This window comes from Patagioenas fasciata, chromosome 13, assembly GCF_037038585.1.
Source record: "Patagioenas fasciata isolate bPatFas1 chromosome 13, bPatFas1.hap1, whole genome shotgun sequence".
Lineage (NCBI taxonomy): Eukaryota > Metazoa > Chordata > Aves > Columbiformes > Columbidae > Patagioenas > Patagioenas fasciata.
In genome coordinates, this window is record NC_092532.1 from 11661909 (window position 1) to 11685846 (window position 23938).

Consider the following 23938-nt stretch of genomic DNA (forward strand, 5'->3'; position numbering starts at 1 on the left):
TGCGCCTGCGCGGCGGCCGGGCGGCGGCGGCGGGCGGTGGTTGCTCAGGCGCAGTGGCGGCGCGGCAGGGGGCGGGGCCGCCCTGAGGAAGGGGCCCCGCGGCGGGACAGGCGCTTCCCTGAGGGATGAGCTGGGCAGCCCAGGGAGGAGAGCGAGGCTGACAAAAAGAACCCTTCGCCTTCAGACCCTTTCCCCTCCCCTCGAGGCGTGGTGTGGGAGCTGCCGTGAGGCGGGACCAGGCTGAATCGAGCCCGCCGCTCTACAACCAGTGGCGGGAAGCGGGTCTCTCACGCCTGGAGCTGCAGCCCTGGGCGGGGTAGCACCGCCAGCACTGTGCTCTTGGAGTTAAGGTAACGTCAGAAACCCAGCTGGAAAAGTGCAGGCTGCCCCCAAGGAGAGGACAAGAGGAAATAGCCTCAAGTTGCACCAGGGAAGGCTCAGATTGGATATTATGAAGCTTTTCTTCACGGAAAGGGTTGTAAAGCAGTGGAACAGGCTGCTCAGGGCAATGGTGGAGTCACCATCCCTGGAGGGGTTTAAAAGATGTATAGATGAGGCTCTTAAAGACATATTTTAGTGCTAGATTTACATTATGGCTGGATTCTATGATCTTAAAAGTCTCTTCCAACCAAAATGATTCTATGAATTAATTGTGAGTTCACCTCACAAGTGTGTACAAGGCCACATGCCAAAGGTTACCCGGCAGGTGAGGGGTCAGTGAGCAAAGCCGTCCCGTGTCTGTCCCAAAAAGCAGGTGGGAATGGGTTCAGGGTTTGTATCTGGAAAAAAAAAAAAAAAATAGAAATCAGTGACTAAGTGAAACTCATTAGTTTGATAGGACTGAGTCATAATTGAATAGTGAACCCCCCGGGCAAGAATCCGCAAAACTAATCACTAATTTACTCTTTTTTTTTTTTTTTTTCTTAAACCACTAAATCCTGCAAAAGTCTGCTTCAGTTGGGGAGTAAGCGGTAGAAAAAGCTTAACATTACCAGGGCAGTTGAAACAAACAAAATAACGAACTTCGTGTCTTTGGCTGTTCAGAGAGGAGATTCACTGAACATGGAAAGATTCATCCATCTCTCCACGATAAGGACATTTCCCTATGCTTTTATGAAGTGCAACACAAGGTGTGCTCATGATAGTAAATGATTTTTTGTATCAGCTCCTGTCCTTTCAGCTGACACACCTGCTGCTGCTCCCTTTCTTTTGTTTCTAGCAAGGGTTCTTCTGTCCTAAGGCAGAGACCCAACAGTGAAAATGGATGTTTAATATTGAAAGAGAGAAACAAAAAAGGGAGACAAATGTATAGGCTTTTTGCATACAGGATTTGAAACATCTGAAGTCCCCTCTCCCCTCAGGAGTCTAATTTACAAGGTAAATAATGGAGTGAAAACCCATACTGAGCTCATTTGGTTGAAAACAAAATTCCCTTCTGCCCACAATACCACCTAAGTAAACTGACTGTTTTTGCTGGAAAACCTGCCCCTTCAAATGGCTGAAAATGCAGATGAGCACAGTGCCTCCCGCCCAAAAAACCTGTTAATTCAGATAACAATACTGTTAAAAGCTGTATCTGGTGGTAAAAGCTGACGTGGGCAGAAAAGATGTCACTATCTTATAGTTCAGCAACATTTGAAACACCTTCCATTTTATCCTTAGTACAGTTTCTTTGTAAAGCCCATTAACGTTTTACTACAGTATTTTGTAATAATGTACATTTTGTGAGTTTTATTGTAACAGCATGTTTTGAAGAAACTTACTTACCTGCTGGAAAGTTTCCACCTTGGTTCTGCCTTCGCATTCTTTTTTGCCATTTCTAGTGGTCTGTTAGGGCATTACTGCATTGCACAAACAGTTTTATTTTCTTCTCTCCAGAGGCCATGAATTACAGCTCCCAAACAACATGTTGCTTTCTGACTTTGAAAAATTGCTGCTATTTTCTTTCTGCAGAACCATGATAGTAAGATTCATGGAGTAATGTTCTTAACATGGTACTCAATTATTTTGTGAATTGATCAGCAACCGAGGTCCATGGCTACAGAAATAAAGGACGGTGTAAGGTTTGCTAATGAGCTTTGTAAATTACTCCCTAGTTAGGTGCCTTCCAGTAACTACTGTAATTATTCTTATCCTACGCTGGATGCAAAGTGCTTGGGAATGGCTCACCTCCTGTCCCGCACTCTTCATTATTTCAGTAGATCACGAGACCTGAGCTTGTGATGGTGCCCAGGAGGTGAAGAACGTACCCGCATGACTTTTCTGAAGCAATCAGTGGGAACCACACATCCGTTCTTCCAGGAGCAGGAGGGAGTATCTTCTGTAATATTGCGAGAACTGGTCAGTCACTGCGAGAGGTTTCCTGCTGTAAAATTCATGACAAAGCCAAGAGCTTTAGGAGCTCTGAAGACTTTTTCTTCAGAGATGTAAAACTTTTATCCCCAATATTTTCTAGGTACAATACAGGCTTTGCTACTTCTCCAGTAATTCTGGTAATGAAATTGAACAAGGAAGGAAAAAAACAGCACTATACTGTGTTTTGGGGTGAAGCAAGACACAGAAAGCTAAGGTGGTTGCTGTGTAGAGAAAAAATCAGAATAATTAATTAAAGCACCAGGGGTCTAAGGGACTGTCATGGTACCAGCCTTGTACTTCAGAGTGCCCTGAGTACCAAAACAAACTGTCGGAATTAGGTTTGGAATGTTCTGTGGGCTCAGTTGCGCAGGCAGCACCAGGGACCCGCTGTGCACATGGGGAAGCCAGGACAGCAGCAGCGCCGGAGCGGAGATGAGGTGCAAGCAACAAGCAGAGCAGCACAGGACAGCAACGGGAGGTGTTTTCTTTCCAAAAATGCATTAATGCAAACCTGTCTTCAAACTCCATATTCCTAAATTTGCTGAAAATTCAAAAAAAACACTTCTAATTTGTCAATGTAAAGAACTTAAGCATGTTAACCTGAAACAACTTTGAAGTCCGGACAAACCTTTAGTATATCACATGGATGCTTGACTTAGTATGTTCTGGGTTTCAATTATTTACGTAGACCTTTTGGCTGAATTATTTGCAACTTATTCATCCTTATCTTAAATACGAGTCTTCTCCTTTCTCATGCAATTTTCTATCTGTGGTCTCAAAAGAACTTGCAAGTCTCTCACCTTTCTTTCATGTTCTGTCACCAAACCCATCATGATAAAAACAAAAGTACATTTTTTCCCAAAGCTACTCAGAGCTCCAGAAAAGAGTCAGTGTGATGCTAAAAAACCTGTGTGGTATCAACAAACCTGCTGCTGGGCTGCACATCTGTCACTTAGTAAGTGGAGTTACCAGGAGGGAGAAGGAAACTGAGTAGCTGGAGCTCACCTGAGCTCCGACTCAGCGCAGGGACAGAACATCTCCATCTGCCCTGACCCCATCCGTAAGACACTCAAAGCCCTAAGTTCATGAAAGTGTAATTAGCTTCTCATGAGTGAGAACTGAAATATGACAAGAAACTGAAATTACATATAAAGCTTGTTACACTAGGTTTTTTTTTTTTCCCTCCATAGAAACTTCTTTCTGGTCAGATCTTCGTTAAGACATATCAGCAAGGTAAGAATTACAATTAAAATCTGGATTTTTTTTTTTCTGAGTTAAATTGCTTCTCAGAAAGAGTACTAAAGGTTAAATTATTTCTTTGAATTCCCTAGACATGAAACATGTTTTTGCTGTCACTAAAGAATACCGAATCCAAAACAGCACATAGAAAATCACCTGTATTTGGAGGAAAGAGTCTGATCTCCTACGGAGATAAATACTCAGGCACATTTTTCTCAATTTAAGTTTTCAACTTGAGAACAAACACATTTCCAGCTACTTTCTCAAACGATCAAAACAACTGCATCTCACACCACAGTGTAATTTTTCCTCCGGGTATGTCAAGAGATTTTTGTTGTGGAATTTCAGTGTTACAGGCAGCAGCTCCTTGACATGCTGATGCCAAGATCCAGGAATGGAAGTGTGGGAAGAGAAAACCTGAGGTTTTGGTAGCTGTTTTGTGTCAGGTGAAACAAACTTTCCTCAGAATTTGGCAATAGGAGCATTTTTAAAAATTAAGTAGACCAGCAGGTATTTTTCCTTCGGGCAGGGAAGAGTGAGCTCTGCTCCTGACAAGACCTAAAATGTTTCTCGGAGCTCACAGAGGAAGGCAGTGGCGTGTACAGGTGCTGGGCTGATTCCCCAAGAGCAGAGACCAGGATGATACATCTTTTCTCTCCCCATCTTAATGACTCACCTAGAGCACCTAGAGGGCTGTTTGGACTACAAAGCAGAAATCCACTTATGTTCTTTGCATTCTTCCTTTCATTTTTTTTTTTTTTTTCAGAAATCCAGCAAAGCAATTTCACAAAGCAGTTCAGTACTTGGGAGCTGAAGTTATTTTCAAGCACCGTGTGTGACCTATTAACACTTCGCAAGTGCTGATAAACCACAACAGGGTAAAACAACATCCAAAATCACAAGGGACTCTGCCAGGCTGTGCTTCTAGCAATGCCTACTACTGTGCGCCTCATAGGTGCAAATGATAATAATTTGTTTCTTTAATAATGGAAAAAAGCTTATGGGAAAAACAGGTACGATACCACAGTGACCTCTGATAACACAAGAGATGCCCCAGTCTCACCTATAGCCTCTAGTCTGGAGGGGACAATAAATAGACCAGAAAAAATAAAGCTCACTTTGATGAGTACTGGGGTTGTATTTTGCCTACATAAGTAACATTATGAAGTCAGAACTGTGTTTATCTATTCCCCGTTAAATACTGTCTTTGAAACCACTACATAAACTGGGTCCTTCAGGACAGCTGCAAAAAATGTGAAAAATAATTTCTGTTTGGAGCATGATGCAGAAAAGGTGGATTAGCCAAATAAGTTATATTTCTGCTTTATATTGATACAATTAGTTTCTGCCTATGAAAATGTTTCCACCATTATCAATGCCACCGAAAAATAATTACAGAATTACTTCTTTCCAATTTATCAAAAAGGAAAACCTCAGTTAAAACAATACACAAGTCAGATGGTGATGAATACAATATTCTAAACTGGATTTATTGTCTCCAGACATTAATGTAATACATGAACACAGTAAAAGGGGGGATATAGTAACAAGCAACCCATTAACAGAAACAAAGGAATTATTTGAAATTTTCATTCTGTACTTACACGTGAAAATGTCCCAAAATGTTAAGTAGTTGTCAGTCAGCATTGCAAGGGTTTCAGATATAAAAAGATCCAAATAACTCATTAATGAGTTTGTCATAACCAAAATGTTTGTCTTTTTTTTCTTTTTTTTTTTTAAATTTTTTAGGATGAAAAAAAAGATTAACCATTACCTCATGCAGTGCACAAAGGCTTTAAAATAAATTCATTAATGCAAATGAAAGACTAACTCCTGAGGCTTTTTTTTTAAGTAGCAAAAAGACCTCAAGGAGTTTCACTAAATTAATTTCAACCAGTTTTCTTAAATCCTGTCTTAGCACTGAAGAAGAAACTTTTAACTTCCTTGTACTCCAGAAATTTATTCAGAGGTACCTCTTTCAATACAAATATGTTCTTGTAATATATCTGAGAGTTCTTCATTTACAAGAGCTTCAAATGAAATTAAGTGCGAAAATGTTTTCTTAGTGTTTTCCAATTACTGAGGTAAATAGTTGAAAATAAAATAGAAAAAAAAACCCAGAAAGGTAGCAGGATATCAGCTGTATTAACACCAGATGGAAAAAAAGGCAAATCTGAAATACATGGTTATGGTGCACAAGGGAGATGTGAAAGGACCGAGGCAGAAATAACAGCAACAATCAACAGTTCCAAAGCAGAACATTCAACCAAAGCCCCTGAAATCCACTCAGCAGATCCCCAATAGCTGCAAATAAAGCGTGTTTATTCGCCTGTCTGCAAGCTGAACCACGCTGAGAATGGCAGCGCTGCCCCGACAGCTGCATCGTGTCCCCCCAGCCACACCAAAACTAAGAGATCCACCGAATGATGAGTTCCTGATGGCAACAGCGGGGTCACAATGACAGAGCAGTAGCTTCTACAGTAAATAATATCTGGCAAACAAGAGACTGAGTTAGCAAAATGCGTTATAAAAAAGTATAAAAGTTGTTTTTAAAAACTTTCTAAAAATTTCTTTTGGGAAGAAGGAATATTAGTCTGTGGCCTGGCATGATGACAGTAACTGAAGTGGTTGTATCAGATTGCTGGTGATCGACTTCTTGCAAATCAGAGGTGCATTTGTCAAATGCCCCAGGGTGAATGCCTGAAAGCTGGCCAGACAGTCGGGGAATTTTAATATCTGCAGCAGAATCAGCTGTGTTTGTAGAGGCAATGGACTAACACTTGGGGCTGAAAGCTCCTGACTTGGAATGCAGAGGATAGTGTGACACAGAGGATCTAACAGACGATTTTCAGTTTGGTCCCCCTGTCTGGATCCCAAACACAGTCCTGAGTTTATTTTGGGTTTCCCCTGTCTCGCAGGGGAAGGTGTTTGGTTGTGTTCCCAATGAGCCGTGGCTTCAAGTCCCTGCCAAATTCATCACAAAAGGCTGCTCTTATGAAAAGACATTTTGAACTTGGGGGAAAAAAAAAAAAAAGTGTGAGCTATGAGCTCAGGTAAAAAAATAAGTTGCTGTTCTTCAGGTTTACCGAACCCCAATTAATCCTGGGTTAATAAATTTTTTGACAGCTGACAAGTCCCATACGGGCTCTTGCTCATACCAGCTATTAGCTGTGACCACTGTGAGAGCCCAGTCGCGCTGGGGAGAAACATCTTCTTTCCAGTTCACCTGAAGGACCCTCCTGCCATCCCTCCTCACCACTACCCGATTCAGCAAACCCCAAACTCACAGTGAGCTTCTATCAGTTCCATCTGCTCTAAAGCCCGAGGCGAACTGTACAATTTCTACCCACATCCTCAAATCTTCTCTCAAGTTCTTCAATATGCATTTTTTTCTTCCTTCTGGGGCATATTTTAAAGCCTAAGAAAAACTTGCTATTGTGTTTAGTATGAAAAGTGCCACAACAAGGGATGCGAAAGTCCCGTCACCTTTCCCAGATTTCGAAGCTCACATGTTATCGATCCAAGCCCAAGTCAATCCCATCTACTCTTTAGCCACACAGTAAGGTCTTCATAACCCTAAGAGTACAGTGGAGTTATTTGCTCTTCAAACTGATCTGACCTGCATTCACCAAAAGCAATATCCTCTTTGAACAATCCTGTGTTCCAAAAATCTGACACCAACAACTCCAGAATGTATTCTAAATTAAATTTAACATCACAAAAACTCAAGATTTACAACATCGAAGATCCATTTCACTATTTCTTAGCAGTTGCTTCTGAGCTCCTTTGAACTGCTCTGTAACTGCCTCCTCCCCCTTGACATGATCGTCTCAGCCACATATTCAACCTTGTTTTTAAAAAGTCAATATAATAAGATGTATTTGGAGATGCCATGATCCACAGAAGTAAAAGACTAAGCCTTAACATTCCGGAGAGCAGTGTAACCTCTCTCACCGTATCACCCTTTATATAGTAGGAGGGGGAATTTTTGGTTTCTTTTGTTGTTTTTATCTTGAACATGAGCTGTACATTTGAGGCTTCAGAACATGCCTTCCCCACCGTTTAAAAAGAAAGGAATCAAGGTTATATAGAAATTATTAAATACAGAGTTCTGTTGGAGTCCACCATCCAAGGGTGGTTATCCAGAAGTAGTCATCTTCCTCGATCTTGATGTTTTTTTGTTTTCTTCTTTTTCTTCTTGTCCTCAGTTTTGGGTTTCAATGCACAGACACATGCAGACACACCAGCAATTGCTTTGGGTAAATCAGTTCCTTTGTACCATTTATTTTTCTCCTTATCATAAACCTGGACTGTTTTGGAGAAGACTGTTTCTTCCCAGCTGTAGCCTCCGAGGATGTAAATCTTCCCTTCCCAAACTGCCACCCCTGACTCACTGTTCGCTTGCAAGAGAGGAGCAACTCTGGTCCACTGGTTACACTGAGGGCTGTACGACTCCACGCTCAGAATGTCAAAACGAGCCATGGTTTCGATGTTGTCATCACTGCCACCAATGGAGTAGATGTTGTCCTGTAAGGTGCACATGCTGTGCCACCCTCGGGCAGTGATCATCGGCCTCTTCTCCTCCCAAACATCCGTGCGGTAATCGTAACACAGCAAGTTTTTCCTATATGGGCCAATTTGGTAATCGTGGCCTCCTGAAATGTACACAAATTCCTTGTAGACTGTTCCAGCGTGGCCATAGGTAAACCTAGGACAGGCAAACAAAAGTGATCCCAACTTAGTACTTATGGATTTTATCAAGATACACAAGCATTCAACAAGGACTGGCAGTAAAGAAAATAAACAGTAACTTAAGACAGAAGAATCCCTAATCCTGTTAGTTACCCAGTAACTATTCTTATTCATACTGCTCCACTCTGCGCTGCAGAGTGCTAAGGTACAACAATCACTTTTTAAGGCATCCTTTTCATACCTGGTCGCTACAGAGCACTAAGGTATGACAATCACTTTTTAAGGCATCCTCTACAGTGTGTCATATAAGAGAGAACCCATCCTGCTCTAGTTGGCATGGCCTTCACTCCCATTTTCCTGCTTCAGTGCTTGGGTTGGATCAGTCTGAGAGGGCCATAGAGGAAAAAATCCACATCTCAGCAAGGGTTTCTATGACAGAAAGAGGAAATAATCATGATACCTCTCAGACTTACCAGTAGCAGTTAACCAAGAAAAACCAACAAGAAAACTACTGCTGGTTTCCACTTCTACAGCTTCAGGATCACAAATCACATTTCTTACCCACCAGTGCTCACAGCCCAGATTTTTTGCATTCGTGATACACAGAGTGTCCTTTTCATGAGCTATCCAACTGTTCTACCACTTCTGCTATATAGGTGATAATTTCTTTGGTCACTCCAAGACAAGGCAACAGACCTCAGTTGATCATACACCAGAGTCCAGGTTCAAAATAAGACAAAAGGAGATGGTAGAAACTAGCATCATGCATGCTGTTTCCACAGGGCAGACAGAAAACCCCTTTGATCACCCATAATAAAGCCACTACAAAACTAAATCTTGAGGCTGTTCTTCACATTAGGATGTTTCTGACCAAACCCTTTGAACTCTTAGAATTGGAATGCTAAGGCAAGGACCAGCCCTGGCTTCTTTGAACATACCCTTCCTGCAAATGCTTTTTTTTCTTTTCTTGGGTATGGGGGTGTGTGTCAAGAGGCAGCACCAGCCACAGCAAACCAGCTCACACACTGGGTACAAAGAGCCCAAACAATTTAATACCCACAGGGCTGCAGAGCAATGGACTCACCACACGGCACTCGCTCCCTCTACTACCATCCTTTGTAGTCAAGGACTCAAGACAACTCAATCTCTATGGCAGACAAACCTACGTTAGCATTACTTTAGCCTGGAATGCTTTTGAACCATGCCCGAACATGCTCAAAACTCATTGTGGAGAGACCCTTGAGCTGTTTTTATTTCGCACAGTAATCATTTATCTCAGCTACCCAAACTGTATCATAACTTCTTCCACACACCTCAGTGCCAAGCGCTTTTGTGCCAAGGGAAAAGGTGGAATAGAAAAGAAAACCCATGTTTGCCCTGAAAGCACAATACTTCTGAGAAAAACTAAAATATGTTTATTATTCTAGATGCCTACTGAAGCTTCTAATTCCTGACCAGTGTCTGCATCAGATATTTTAACAGGCTCCTGCTACAAGAAACAGAAAAATCCTTGACATGATTGGCCTAAGAATGCAGAGTGGCCAGGACAGACCTTGCAACTACAGGGGCTGAAGCACCATCCCTGGAGACCTTGAAGGGATAACTTCAGAACCTCACCACTTCTTAGCCACTCAGGAAAAAGAAAGAAAGGAAGAAAGAGAGGACTAAGGCATAGTTATGTGACTTTATCCAAAAAGGCAACTTGAAAATGCCACAGCTCACCATCTGCCTAACCGTGGCAGCACGTAACTCAGGGCTGGTGCTCCTGTTTGACATGAAATAACTTGAGCACATGTGCTCCAGCTTTTGCACCAGCCAGAAATGCTTGGGCAGGTGTCGTGCACATGGATGCTGCTCTGCCTTGTTTGTGGCCTCTTAGAGACAAGAAATGGGAGTGTACGTCTCCAAGCGACACCCAGTCTGCTTGGTAGAGTCTTCACTTCTCTATATACACAGGAATGGGTCTTAAAAAGGAGACAACCTATCTGGGAAGTAGGACAGGTAAACTTTAATTCATTTTCTTTCTCAAACTGCACTAACTTCGAACCCACATCTAAGCAGCAAGCTACGTGGAGGATGTGCGGTGCACTCCACTGTGGAGGTAGTGTCAGATGAGAGAGAGTTACGCCAGAGGTGTTTCACTTTGCCTGACTTCTGAAAAGCTCATCTAAAATTTCACATACCCCACTTCAGAGTAATAGAAAAATGCATAAACTATAACGCAGAAACTGAAAACAATGAGTAAGAATCCTTTCTGCAAGCCCTGTGCTTGAAACAGGGGCATTTCTAAACATGCAATAGAACAGGACACTTCAATACAGTGAGTCCAGACATCTTCCAACAGAAAGCATCGAGTGTTTTGGCAGCATTATCTGTGAGTGTGGCCTGAAAAAGATAAAGGCACTAAGGAGAAAGAAGTTTGGATTCAGAACATCTGCTAGAGCCAGCTGCCATTTTTTAATAACTCACCTAGATAAAATGCTGCAAAAATTACAGTTTCTGACACAGTAACACTGTTCAGTGCTAGAAAATCTACCATTTCTTTTCTTAAACAGAAGAACACTTGGCCTAACTTGATAAAGCCTTGGGGATCTCCTGCTCCAACCAAAGTCCAGGTGAGCTGTGGTTGCTCTGAATCTCAGTGTCCACCTGTTGCAACCCTGCGAGATTATTCATGACCCAACTGGTAGAGCAGATACCATCACTAGTTAACCTGCTCCAACACATTTCCTCACTCAACTGCTTTCAGTTGTTCTGCCAAACTTTAACCTAGGGCCACTCAATTAATTTCAGCAATGTCTGCAGCAGGCTTTTTCATGGTCTGTTCAAGATGAGAACATTGCACCAGCTTCTGCTCTGCCAAGCTTGTCAGCCACTGCTGCTCCCTTCTGGGCTAGAAACTATGGCAGCAACTGCTCCCAAAGAGCCTGGGAAAATGGCAAAAAAAAACCCAAAATCAGACCTCTCTGAAGAATGGGAACAGTATCCCACAACCAAGGACCCTAAAGAGAGTCAGGCAAAATTAACTTGGAGCAAACTTGGACCAGGTCCATCCTTTAGATCACTTGGCTGAAGTTTTCTACGTTAAGCATCTGTCTCAAGATGCTGTTTTCCAATAAGAGAGCGTTACTCCAGTCAAAACAGCTCTGCTCTTTCCAAGAAAGCGGTTAGGGAAAACAATGTGTTGTTTTGACCATGTTGGGGTGGGGAAGGGGGCGGGAGGAAGAAAACATAAAAAAGAGCTTGCAAAGCTCTTCCTTGGAGGAGCACGACTGCGCTGTGGGCAGCAACACGGAGGATTTGGCAGCGGACAGGAGGCCCCTCTATCCAAGGCCCAACCATTGCCCTGCCCCTGAAAATCTCCACACGCAGCAAGCTATAAACCTCGGGAAGAAAAAATAAAAATAAAACCATTTTCTGCATGTTCAGAGGAGAAGCTTTAACAAATATAAACCCTTGAGAGTCCAACGCCACACAGCTCCAATCGAACCACCCCAGGATGATGTCAACCTGTGTCTGTTGCTCCAGGGAATGGTCTTCCAGGCAGCTGCTGGCTCAGAGCCGGCACAAACACCACCAGAGCTGTGGGAAGGGAGCTGCTTCGGGTGGCCGTGCAACCGAGAGGACAAAAAACCTGCACATTTTCTCTCCAGAGGGAAGAAGACAGAAAAACGCAGGAAACAAAGCAGCTGTGTTGGGATGTGTTACCTGATCAGGCAATCAGGAAGCAGAAGATTGGAGCTTCTGATTTCTTCTACATGAGGAGAAATGATTTGCTGCTAGGATAGGGCTGGGGAAGACATAATTTGGGTAAAAACTAACTAAAATCAGTTTGAGGAACAAAAGTGCATGGTGGGGAACAAAACAGAGACCAGATCAAGAGTATTTTGAAGGGAAAATAGAAGTACATAGAAGGAACTCTAGCGAGCAGCCTTTCTTATAGTTGTGAATAGATCACAAAATTCTCTCTCATACTTCCTCTGCTGTCAGCAAACTCATCTGAGGCACATCAGGAAAGGAGCGTCCAGATCCCTGCCACAGCCCCATCTCTGCGCTCCAGCAGCAGCCATGTGACCCTGCATCCAGTGAGGTTTCTTTCTGTTGGCCACCTCTGCGCCCATTTTTGCCCAACACAAGAGTTCTCAAACAGGAGGAGGGACAAAAAGACAAAATCTGAAGGTACTAAGTGTCCGCTAAGATCTAACTAGAGACATAGTAACATGCAAGAGAGCAGCTATTAAAACAAGGAAGAGTGGGAACTATCCAGTTCAGTACACAGCTGCACAAACACCTGGGCTGGCACAAGGGTCACCATCCCTGGAGGGGTTTAAAAGGCATTTAGACGAGGTTCTTAGGGACATGGTTTAGTCCTAGACTTAGGTTATGGTTGGACTCGATGATCCCAAGGGTCTCTCCTAACTGAAATGTATCTGTGGTGAGTGTTTTTCTAACAACATACAAGGCAGTCAGGTCGTATCTACATTTCTTTGAAAAAATGTTTAAAAAAAAGCTGTGCTACAGTATCTATGAGATGTCACAGGTCACCCTGATTAAGAGAAGGGTTTAGGAACTGAAAAACTCTCAAACACAGCTCCAAACCAAGGAAAAATTGTGCTGCTTAGCCTCCATGTCTAGATCTGTCTACGTGAGGAGGAATAAAACAGAAACCAGCATCCTGTTTCTGCAGAGTGCTCCAGCCCAGCTGTTAGCCCGGATCAGACTTGCATTGCAGCACCTGCCCAAAATAGAACCGGGCACCAGGCTCCTGTGCTTTTACTGGCTGCCTCTGGCTCTGCAGCTCAGGGAATAAGGGGAAAAACTTGGAACTCTTGCAATATCTTGTTTGTGATGCCACTAAGCAAGCAAGCGCTGCTGCTGAAGTTGCAGGTTTCAGCCATCACGAGAATACCGTTAATATAGCCAATACTCCTGTAATTTCCATAAACGTGAAATATTACTAAATCTGAACAACTGCTTGTAAATGAAACACTGTGGTACCACTTTTACCAGTCACTACTCAAACACTGATTGAAGACAGGAGCAATGTCCTGTGCTGCTGTTACAAGGAATGCTGAGCTGTAGTACTAAAGTCTCTTAAAAGTACAGCAGCTAAGTTTTAACTGATACTGGGAGAAAGAGAGGTCATATTTGCCCAGCTGTCCACAGATAAATGTAGTTTATCTGTAACAGCCAACCTGAGCAGCCAGAAAGAAACACCTTGCAAGGAAAACAATCACAGTAAGGTGACAAAGTAAGGCCAAATAAATAACAAAAGCCTTTGATCAAGATCTAAACAGTGCCTCTGAAAAGACTCGATTTCAAGTGACTTCAGGAAAAGCATCTCAAGAATAGTAGAGTGAAATTACATGGGCTCTTCCATCCTTCAGATGTATCTCGGGACAAGCACTAAAACCAATCAAGTTGACACCTGACTGCCTGGAAGAGATGGCTGCTCAAATACCAGATGCTGATGTGGTTTATCACTTGCTGATACATGTTGATTATAGATCCCTTGCTGCCCTCCTAGGGACACCCATTCATTGGCTAAAGTCACACGAGCTCACTCTACCACCATTCTCCAAGCGTGGGATAGCTTTCCAAACATCTCCTACCTTGGCAAGCCCGCTATGTAGGACCATGAATCCTTCTGAGGACTGTAGGTCTCGACTGAAGAAAGTGCCCCATTTTCATTCCTGCCACCAACAGCTACCAGCATGTCGGTAATAGCTCCCAGGTAGAAATCTACACGGCGTTGTCTCATAGAAGCAACCTGTCAAAAAAAGAATATAACATGCTGGCATTTTCAACCATCTGGTAAGCAAGCTGAATTAATATCTCTTCATGTCTGAGGATAGAATTTGCTTCTTCCCATTTATTTAAAAAGGAGAGCTACTGGTTTTGATCAATTATATGCATAAAATACTTTTGTTTTTCTGCAGTCGCATGTTACATAGCACTTCTTTACAAAAAAAGCGGACGACAGAAAAAAACCTCAAAGACAGGTCACTCTATAAAGGTTTGTGTTACACGGGCCTCCTTCCAAAACTCTGCAAGAAACATAAATTGAATCAATCAGAAACACAACAGAACCACACAAGACAACTGGTTCAAAAACAGTGTAATATTTGCTAGGTCCTGCACTGGCTGCGGGGTTTTACAGCAGGACTGGAGGTAAATAGCTTGTTGGAAAAGACTTTTAGCACAGACACATTTGGCAAGTGGCAGAGAGATATTCTTTTTGTATCAGACCCATTTATTTGTTTATTTATATGTGCTACAGCTTGAGAAAGATGAACTAAGCAATCGCGTCTGTAAGTCCACTCTAGCATTATTCCCAAAACTAATCTAAAGAGTTGCAGGTGTTTGCTGACCAGGAATTTCACAGATGAGATGCCCAATTCCCAAGTGAAGCTGAAAATCTGCCTCAAAGTCTTTCACTGCTTGTGCAACTTAAGCATTCCCACAAAGGATTCAAGTAGCTGCTTTTTCAACTTAAATAACTTGATTTACCATTTGCAAGCGTTGTTATGCTGGCTATTCTAACAAGCCCTGTCCTTCCACCTAAAAGAAGAAAACACTCTACACATTAAGGACTTCAAACAGAGAAATAATACAGCTTAAGTCTCACCTTTATCCACTGGTTACAGCGGGGATCATACCTATATAGGAGATTTGAAGCTGCATCCCCTCCATTGTCTCTTGAAAAGCTGCCTCCGGCTATGAAGATGAAGCCTCCCAAGACCGCGACGCAGTGGTGACTTCGTCGGGCTGGGAGAGGCGTTTCTGCCACCCACTGCCCCTTTCGGACGTCCAAGAAGCAGGTGTCGTCGCTCAGTTCCAGGCACCGTTCAGAAACCTCCCCCCCAACAAAGAGGAGCCGTTCCTCGCAGGTCCGCAGCGCCGTCCGCTTGTTCTGCAGCACCGGCTGAGCCGTGACGTTGTTGTGATAGTTCACCGCTTCCTCGATGAACCCCTCACAGTTGGCTTCTTTGGGAAGAAGAGAGCAGACAGCAGGCTTGACTCGATGGAGAAGATCACTTTTAGGTATCAAGGGAAAATGAATATTATCCAGCACTTGGTAAGCCTCGTTCTCCCTTTCTGGGTACTGGGTGAGCCACTGCAAGGCAGCCTGGAGCAGGTCGTGCTCACACTCCTGCTGCACGTCGCTGCTGTCCAGGTATTGGCACAACTTCTGCAAGGAAATGTTCTGCAGGAAGTCCGGGGTGAAAGACAGAGTGCCGAAGTTCTGCAGGATGAAAGAATCAATGTAGGAATCAAGGCGCTTCAGGTTGTAAATGGAGGCGAGCTCCTGCAGGTACAGGTAGTTCTCCTCGCTGACTTCGTTCTCCAGATACTCGCAGCAGAAGTCAACCACCTTCCAGATTTGCAGCAGGTGAGCTGTTTCCAGCACGTAGTCAATGTTGCCTCCATCTAAAGACAGCTCGCTGCCATACAGGAAATCCACTACGGCCTTCAGACCAATGTAAGAGGCTCCAAAAAGTTCAACCTCTTTTTGGTGGGCTTCTCGCATACCAATGGTGAACATGGAGTTGAAGTAGTCACTGCAAACAGCGAGTAGGTTCCGATGGGCAGGGACTCGCTGTTCATCCACCACAAGGACAATGTCACAGAAGAGGCCTCGGTGCCTCTGCTCATTCAGGCTCTGAAGAACAAGACTAGAGTGGTCATCCCACCTGTACACCTGCAATAAACAAACGGCATCAGGCAGATGTTATTTTCACCAAGAAAAATGTCAGTGTTCACAAAGTGTTTTCCCATTAGATGCAGTCATACATGAGAGAAACCCTGCTTGTGTTGCATGTTGATCATAAATTCTGACTTGACACCATTGGCAAACAACATAGTAAGAGCCCAAGCTCCGCTCTGAAAGGCCTATGCAGAATTTTACTGCTTCCTACTCCCCTTTTTTATTATAATCTACTTCTACCTCCTCCACAATGTTGCATCCAAACCTCCTCCCTGATGATTTATGCAGGCACAATTTTCTGAAACTCTTCCACTCATTGTCTTTGAGACATCGTGCTGACACTTCCTTTCTTCCTCATCCCCCAAATGACTCCTTGCAGAGTTCTTCTCAACTAAGCTATTCGCTAAATATTCGGAGTGGGAGACATACATGCAGCAGGATGCCAAATTTTCATCCAGCCCATGTATTGTTTGCGTTAGTGCTTACTTGACAGCTACCCCCCTCTTCAATCTTTTCAGAACTCTGCATTTCTGAGCTTGTCAGGGGAAAATCCCTCTCTTTCTTTCCATATTATTCCAGGCACACACACTGCATTCAAAAGTAATAGCTGTTTATTTATGTGCAAAGCCACAGATGTGGATAACTTATTCCCATAAGATTACTGCTTGCTTCCAGAAGCCGAGGTAGTTTTGGGTTTAATGAACACAACTAAGTATTTTTCTTTCAAAGAAAGGGGAAAATGCCCTCAGAAAATATCCGTTAAGTGCCCTTCTGGGACCCCTCTGGTCCAGACATTCTTCCCACCAGCTCCGTACGTGCCACGGAGCTTTTGAGGCAACCAGTATTTGCCTTTTTCTCACAGACTCGCGTTACCAGTCTTAAGAAGAACGAAAATGGAAATGTTTTCTGTTACCCCTTGCATGTCCTGCAGGACACGTATTGAAGGGGTTGGTCACCCCAGCATGTCAAGCGATGCAGCTTTTAGGACCATCCTTCCGGAGGAATGGTGTGTGTGATGGTACAGCAGGTTACCTTGCGATCTCTCTTAATAAAAGCCAGGTTAAGTTAAATGCAAATACATAACTTTAATTACCAAATCCAAAACAGGCCCAGTTGCAGGGCCTGTAAGGACATGTAAAAGAAATGAAAGAAGGTGGAAAGGAAACATATCTTTGTATTGTACCTAAGGTGGCTCTGAACAGTTCTGGCTGTAGCACCCTGGGTCTTGCCCAGTTCTGCACCCTCAGGCTGCATTCCCAGAAGTAACGCCCTGGAAAGGTGTCTCGGTCTGTAACCTCATTGAAAACAGTCACACAGGTGACCTGAGTTCTCTTCAAGCCTCCCAGGCATTCAACCCTTCCTTCCCCAAACTGTTGCTTCTCCTAGAAATCCCAAACATCTGTGGCTTTCCCAGTGTCCTGAACAGAAAGCACATGATTATTGTTGTCTCGCTGAGCCATCAATGGGTTCATTAAATCATGGTGAGGCAACATCTCTACCCACCTGGCTGAGAAAGGTTCCCCAACCCTCGCTCTAGACATGCACCCTGTGCACATAATTTGCTAAATGTGCTTTTATTTGATGAGATAACTGGGATTAATGCAGGCAGCTCCCCACTGTCCAGACGTGACGGCAGCCAAGCATCCTGAGCTCACACCGACCTCGGAAGCCTGATACCCATGTCTGCCTTTCAGCTAAGAGACCCAAATTAATAACCAAACGTGCTGCTCTTAGTGTGACATCCCAGTGGTTTCTTAGTTTTGCTTACGTTCTTTTCTAAACAGCAGAGACTAAACTGCCAAAAAGTCTCTTGGAGTAACTTCATACATGCTCGTGTATAGAGTTAAAACAATCCAAGCGAAGAGGCTTCAATAACTAAGTTTTCTGGGCCAAAACTCTTTAATTTGCTTTACTGCCTCATCGTATCTCTGAACTTAAAAAGGGATTTATGGCACAGACAACAAAGTAACTTCCACTGAGGAATAAAACTGCCAGAGCTCTGTAACAGAAAAAAGATGCGGAGTTTAAGGACTGTAAAGTTTTTAATCTTAACTTTTCTGAGTTTGAGAAATGTTGCTATCATACAGGTACCTAAGCAGAGATGGAGGACATGGGAAGAAGAATAAATATGGCAAAGGGCAAACCACCCATTTGTGGCAACTATGCTGAGGGAGAGTGGATGAACAGACAGTAACTAACAGAGCACCCTTTTCTGAGTCTGACTCACAGGGGACAGTTATTGGATTAAACCAAAAACATATTCCCTCTCGTCTCTGTAAATTGGCTGATCATTTCTAATATTCTCTAATACCATCATCGTGCATGTACATAACAAGATTACACCAGAATATAAGATTTGCCAGAGATCCCGACTTACTGAGCTGGCTGTCGAGTCAGGAGCATAATCCTGACTGCAAATACGCCTGACAAGTTGTACTCCTGAAATCCTTGTTGCCATGTAGAATTGCTGCGACTTCAGAAATCAGCACACAACCATTACGTACGGCACTGGTTGGACTCAGAATACATTAACATATTTCAGCCACTTAGCAAGTTCATTCGTTCAGTGAGCAAATAACAGCTGATAGCTACACATTTCAAAACCAAGACTAATTTTATACTAAACACGAACATCTTTCTCAAGCTGTTTATATTCTGTAGAACAGCTTTAGCATTATCTAGTCATTCTAAGTTTAGCAGATAGTGACAGATGCTGTCTACACAAGAAAATAAAACAATGCTGTCAAGTTAATTAATTTTTAATGTGATGAATTATTATTACATTCAGATTAAACCATTTAAGTAGTAGACGGGATCAGCACTTGAGGAAAGATTATACTGGTAGGGATGCATTTAAAAATTAGTCCTATTTAAATTGTATTACAGCAGCATTTTAACTTATTTTGGATTCAGAGATCCGATTTCTTTCAGACTGCTAATGTAGCACCACTACTCGTTAGTGATGCAAAAGAAAATGAGATCTGTCTCATTCGACTTCGATACGACAGAGACAGCACTGAGAAGTTTTTCTGCTCCAGCTGTTGTTGGTAGCACAAGGTCCCTGCTCTGCAGCATCTGTAACCTGGTGCTGTGGACACACATTGAACACAGTAATTACAACGGATATTTACATCTAAATCATAGGTCATCATCCTGATGACCTGTATGAAGACGAACCTAAGATGGACTTCTGTGGATTCCCAATTAAAATCAACACATTTGTGTGCACAGATATTCTCTACAAAGAAAACTAAGCTCACAAACCTAAGAAAACATCTTGAGTTCCTGGAATAACTACTGTTTGCAGGATCAAGACTTAAATCTTGTACAAAACAAAGACTAAATCTAAAATGTAATCCCAGCTTTGCTTCTGTAACTAGCTTGGATTTTATGAGATAGATCAGTAGGAAAAATCGCCCAAATAAACACACTGCATTTAATGACTGAATTTTTGCTGTCAATACTGTGCTGCAGTAACGTGGGTTCCTGTTTTCAGTTATGAGTCACGATAAGCAGATGCTCATTTGCTACTGTTGCTTTTTTTTTTTTTTTTAATCATTAGGTAGCAATTTCTTCTACCAAAAATACTTGAGCTGGTAGACCAGTGTTTTCACACTTATTTTTAAAAGCTCTAAACACCCACATTCCTCCAAAACAGCCCATCCAGGGGAGAGCCTTTACACCCTTCTTATTATTGCTTTAACTTGCTTTTTTGGGTAGATAACACAAAACATACCAACCTTTGAGGATTCACTTATCTTGTGTGGACGACAAATCCTGGTTTGCCTGGTTCCCTCCATGACCGGCCGTATTTCTAGAACAAAAGCAAAGGAAGATGTCAGCAGCATAGCAAACCTTCCCGGCTGCTAAAAAACATAACGTGCTGGATAAATGACACAATTAATAAGACTCGCACATGCTAACCTGCACTTTGAAAATGATGGAGTTAAAAACATATTCCTCCCTTGGTTGTGTCAACAAGTTGGATGTATGCTCGGGTATAATCGAAGACGAGCGTGCTGTCATTGACGGTAGGTGATGTACTTACTGCTAGTCCTCGCTACAGCTGCCGGAGGCAAAATCATCTCCCGTCCATGGCCGGCAGGACCGGGCTCTGCACCGCGAACCCTTCCCGGGGAGGGTCGGCCCGGGGGACCGGGCTGCGCTCCGCGCTCCGCAGGACCCGCTCATCCTCCGCCCGGCCCGGCCCTCGGGAGCCGCATCGGCGGCGCTTTATCCACCGCGTTTATTTATCCAGGAAAAAAAAGAAAAAAGGCGGGGGGGAAGCAAAGCAACAGCAAACACCGGGAGGCGGCGGCGGCCCCGGGGGAAGCGGCCTCAAGACCGGCCCCGCACCCTCCGGCCGTTACGGCCGCAACGTCCCCGCGGCGGCGGCGAGGGACCCCGGCGCTGCGGGTGGGATGAGCCCCGGGCCCGGCGCGGCCATGGGCGGCCCAGGAAATGCCGGGAGAGGGAGCGGGGAGGGACCGCGGCGGGGCGGGAACCGGCGCCGGGGGAGGTGCCGCGGGGCAGGGCCTGGGCGGCTCCAGGGACCCGCCGGGAGCAAATGGCGGCCGGGGCCCGGCGGTCGGGCTGGCCGCGGGGACCCCGGAGAGGGCTCGGAGCCTTTCCCCGCCGCAGGCCGGGCCGGAGCTGGTGCTCGCCTGCGATCCATGGCGGTGCGGCCAAGGCCTCGGTCTCAGGGGCGCCTGGCACAAAGAGCAGGGGATGCTCCGTTGTGTTATTGTGCAAAATAGAAAGAGAACAAGAGTGTGTGTGTGTGTGTGTGTGTGTGTGTGTGTGTGTGTGTGTGTGCAAGTACAGTCAGAAGCCCAGTCACTATCTCATCCTCCTCACGCGGACACGAATTTATCCGATTTCAAAAATGTCGAGCAACTGGCACCTCTTCAGCAGTGTGTGCTGCTGGAGGGCTTGTTCTCATTGATTAAGGCCCAGGAGGCTTACAAATTAATAAAAAGCACCCTGGTGAACAGCAGGGCTGACAGTGCACCTCCCTCGGGGATGAAGTAAGAAGCAAACCCTTTGTACACAGTTCCCACCAAGTCCCATGTCAGTGCAATAGTCTTCAGGAAAACACTACAAGTTTAAAAAAGCCCTTTGTTAATTCAGACACCTTGGGTATCTTCCAGAATTTATCATCAGGACAGCAGCAGCCGGCAAGATTGTCCGTGTGTCCAAGCACCATCTGCTCCCACCAGGGCCAGCCCAGTGTTGACACAGGTCCCACCTGGTGATGGGGCCATTGGTGTGGGCAGGAAATGATGGGTACGGCTTTTGAAACAAGGAGAGTGTGCCAGCATTGTGTCTGTCCCTCAGCCATCCCGGAGAAAAGGAGGTGATGATGAGTTTCTACTCATCTAATGGATTACTGAGCCTGAAGATGAGAAGCATTTTTGCCAGCTCTGGTCTCCTGCAGCTCTTGTGACTGTGGGAACCCAGGATAAAGAGCCTCAATTCCTGGACTATCTGGGTCAAAAAACCACCTTAGTGACAAACCTAGTGCTGTGATCCATAATTCACAGCAGCCTCTTCCTGAAGGAGGGGATTATTCTCTCCATTATTTGTTCTGCTCCTGCACAGAAATGACACAGATGGAGAAGCAGGATTGGGGACAGCCATACAGAAAGATCAGAAAAGAAGCAAAAAAGGGTGATGGACCTAGTAATATGTTTTAGGAGAGCAGCTAAGCCTCCTGAGGGGCCATGGCTGTGCAGAACCATCCTGTCTGCTCAGCTCCTCTACATGTTCTCAGGCCCTTCCTGAATTTCACTAGGAGAGTCCAGACAGCTGAAGGTCAGGCCAGGCCTGACATTGTTTCAGGGAAGACCTTTCACTTTCTCTGGTGTCTGTGCTTTCTCTGCGAGATGGACAGATGGACCTGCCAGGACAGTGACACCTTCCTGCACAGGATGGAAAGACCCATGTACAGAAGACAGAGGTCTGAAAATCCCATATGAAGAGAAAATCAGAGCTCAACAGAGCCAGAAAAGGAGGTATTTCCCCCTCTCTAGTTAAAGCCTGATGAAACTGAGCACAATATGTCTTCCTCCCTGTGTTAAAAAAAATCCATGCAAATGTGTCCAAGACAAAGAAGAGAAGCAAAGAGAGGAGGCTGGGTCCCAAGCATTTCATAAGTTTGAATCTGGCATTTAAAAATCTGAGGCATAAAGTTCCTCATCAATATAATTCAAACACTCAAGCCACTGGGTCACAGAGACCCAAAAAAGGTCGAGGTTTTGTCCTTCTAAGGCAAATGACATTTCAGTCACCCACCTCTCCCCTAGGAAACATCAGGAGCCAAGGAACGAGCGTGAAGAGACAAGGACAACAAGCAGTTGTTACAGATACAAACAGTGGCAAGGTAGTGCCAAAGGATGATAAATGCAGACTATGAAAAAATGATTATGATCAGATAATGGACAGCAAAAAGGCTTTTAAAAAAGAGAAAGTGTTCCTGAAGACAGTTCCAAAAGAAAATCAATATTTCAAAATCAAATTCAGACCTATTAATGTGTGATTATATTATCACCTTGAGCCTGCAGTCTACAGAGATACTGAGTGTGATTCACCCAGATGCCGTGTCCTACACTTGTACTGACTTCAGAAATATTTCTCTTTTCCCTATGACCTCATCTCCATCACAGATGCACTGCAGCAATTCACTCGTGTTTTGGGCGCTGATGCTACAGGGAACCTCACATCATTCAGGACGCTCTGGAAGGAGCTGCCTGCAGGGTTAGGGTTCATATTGTATGGCAGAAAAACATCGCATCTTAGAATTGACACATGTTCTGGTGATCTTGTTGCTTGAGATGTCTGGAAACACTGAGTAACTGTATGTGGTAATGAGGTTTCTTACCGTTCAGACTTCCCTTTTGCAACACATTGATGTGAAATAAATAATTAACATCCCACTGCAAACTTTAAAAGAAACAAAATGTGATACTTTTTTATAATGGAATGTAGTTTTTATTTAAACTGCAATATCCAGCCCCTCCAGGTTTAGGGTAGAAACCCACTAACACACACAAGGGAGGACCGGTTTTTAGAACTCTGGTCCTTGGGCACAACATCTGGAGACATTTATCTCAAGCTGAGTTCTGCAAAGCAAAGGATCCGTCTCTATTTCTGTAGGCAGAGGACTGAAACGCAATCTTACAGACAACCTTTACGCTTTTGCCTAAACCCTAGTACCTCCCATTAGCGTATTGATTTGGGTTAGATTTTCTGTTTTCAATTGGCAGCGCTGGAAGCGCAGCCCAGCAGGGGGAGATCGCTCCATCTGAAACGGGCTGAAACACACCGGCACACGCATCTGAAGCAGCAGCGAGCTGCCGCGACCCAAAATCGCCCTCCCAGCCCCCGGTGATGGTCCGGACCACTCCGCAGGGATGGAGACGGGAACGCTCCCCGGCTCCCACCCGCGGCGAAGCAGGCGATGCTCCCCCCGGGCAGCCCCACAAGCCGCCGGGCGCTTTCCCCGGCTCCAGCCCGGGCCGGGCCGGCTGGCACAGCCCACACCGCCCTCCATCCCCCGTTGTCCCCTCGCCACCCCCCGCCTCACCTGCTCTCCAGCTCCGCTACCTCCCGTGCGCCCGGCCCGGCTCCCGGCCCCGCCGCGCCCGCTCCATCTTGCGCATCGCTTCTCCCTCCTTCCTCCTCCCGCCCGGCGGGGGCTGCAAAAACATCGGGGGGGCTGCAAACATCTCAGCGATCGCACAAAGCATCACAGCGCCCGGCCCTCGCCCCCCTGCCCGGGCAGCATTCTCACGACAGGTGCCCCCCCCCGCCCCAACCTTCATCCCCGTGTCCCCCGGCTATTGCATCACCCCGAAACCCCCGCGCCGGGGCCGGGCGGGGCTGGCAGGGGGGCAGGCCCGGTGCGGAGCCACTGGCAGGCGGGGCGGGGGGACGGGGCGGGCC

At 44.9% G+C, this 23938-nt stretch overlaps 1 protein-coding gene and 1 long non-coding RNA gene across 5 annotated transcripts; one reads left to right on the forward strand and one right to left on the reverse strand.

Moving 5' to 3' along the window:
• The first annotated feature begins 18 nt into the window (after nt 1-18).
• LOC136107269 (uncharacterized) lies at nt 19-7919 on the forward strand. Its single transcript, XR_010652256.2, has 3 exons — nt 19-350; nt 3546-3588; nt 4361-7919. It is a non-coding gene; the product is annotated as an uncharacterized lncRNA (long non-coding RNA).
• On the reverse strand, nt 5064-23816 carry KLHL36 (kelch like family member 36). 4 transcript variants are annotated; one of them, XM_065848182.2, is made up of 5 exons: nt 23580-23816; nt 19735-19808; nt 14915-15988; nt 13899-14056; nt 5064-8302 (listed from the first exon to the last, which is right to left on the reverse strand). In XM_065848182.2, the coding sequence occupies exons 2-5, from the start codon at nt 19792-19794 to the stop codon at nt 7747-7749; spliced, it is 1848 nt and encodes a 615-aa protein (XP_065704254.1). In that variant the 5' UTR covers nt 19795-19808; nt 23580-23816; the 3' UTR covers nt 5064-7746. The 4 variants fall into 4 exon arrangements, with proteins under 4 accessions (XP_065704254.1, XP_065704253.1, XP_065704255.1 ...); XM_065848181.2 differs by lacking the exon at nt 23580-23816 and adding an exon at nt 20043-20453; XM_065848183.2 differs by lacking the exon at nt 23580-23816 and adding an exon at nt 19919-20453.
• Nucleotides 23817-23938: the final 122 nt, after the last annotated feature.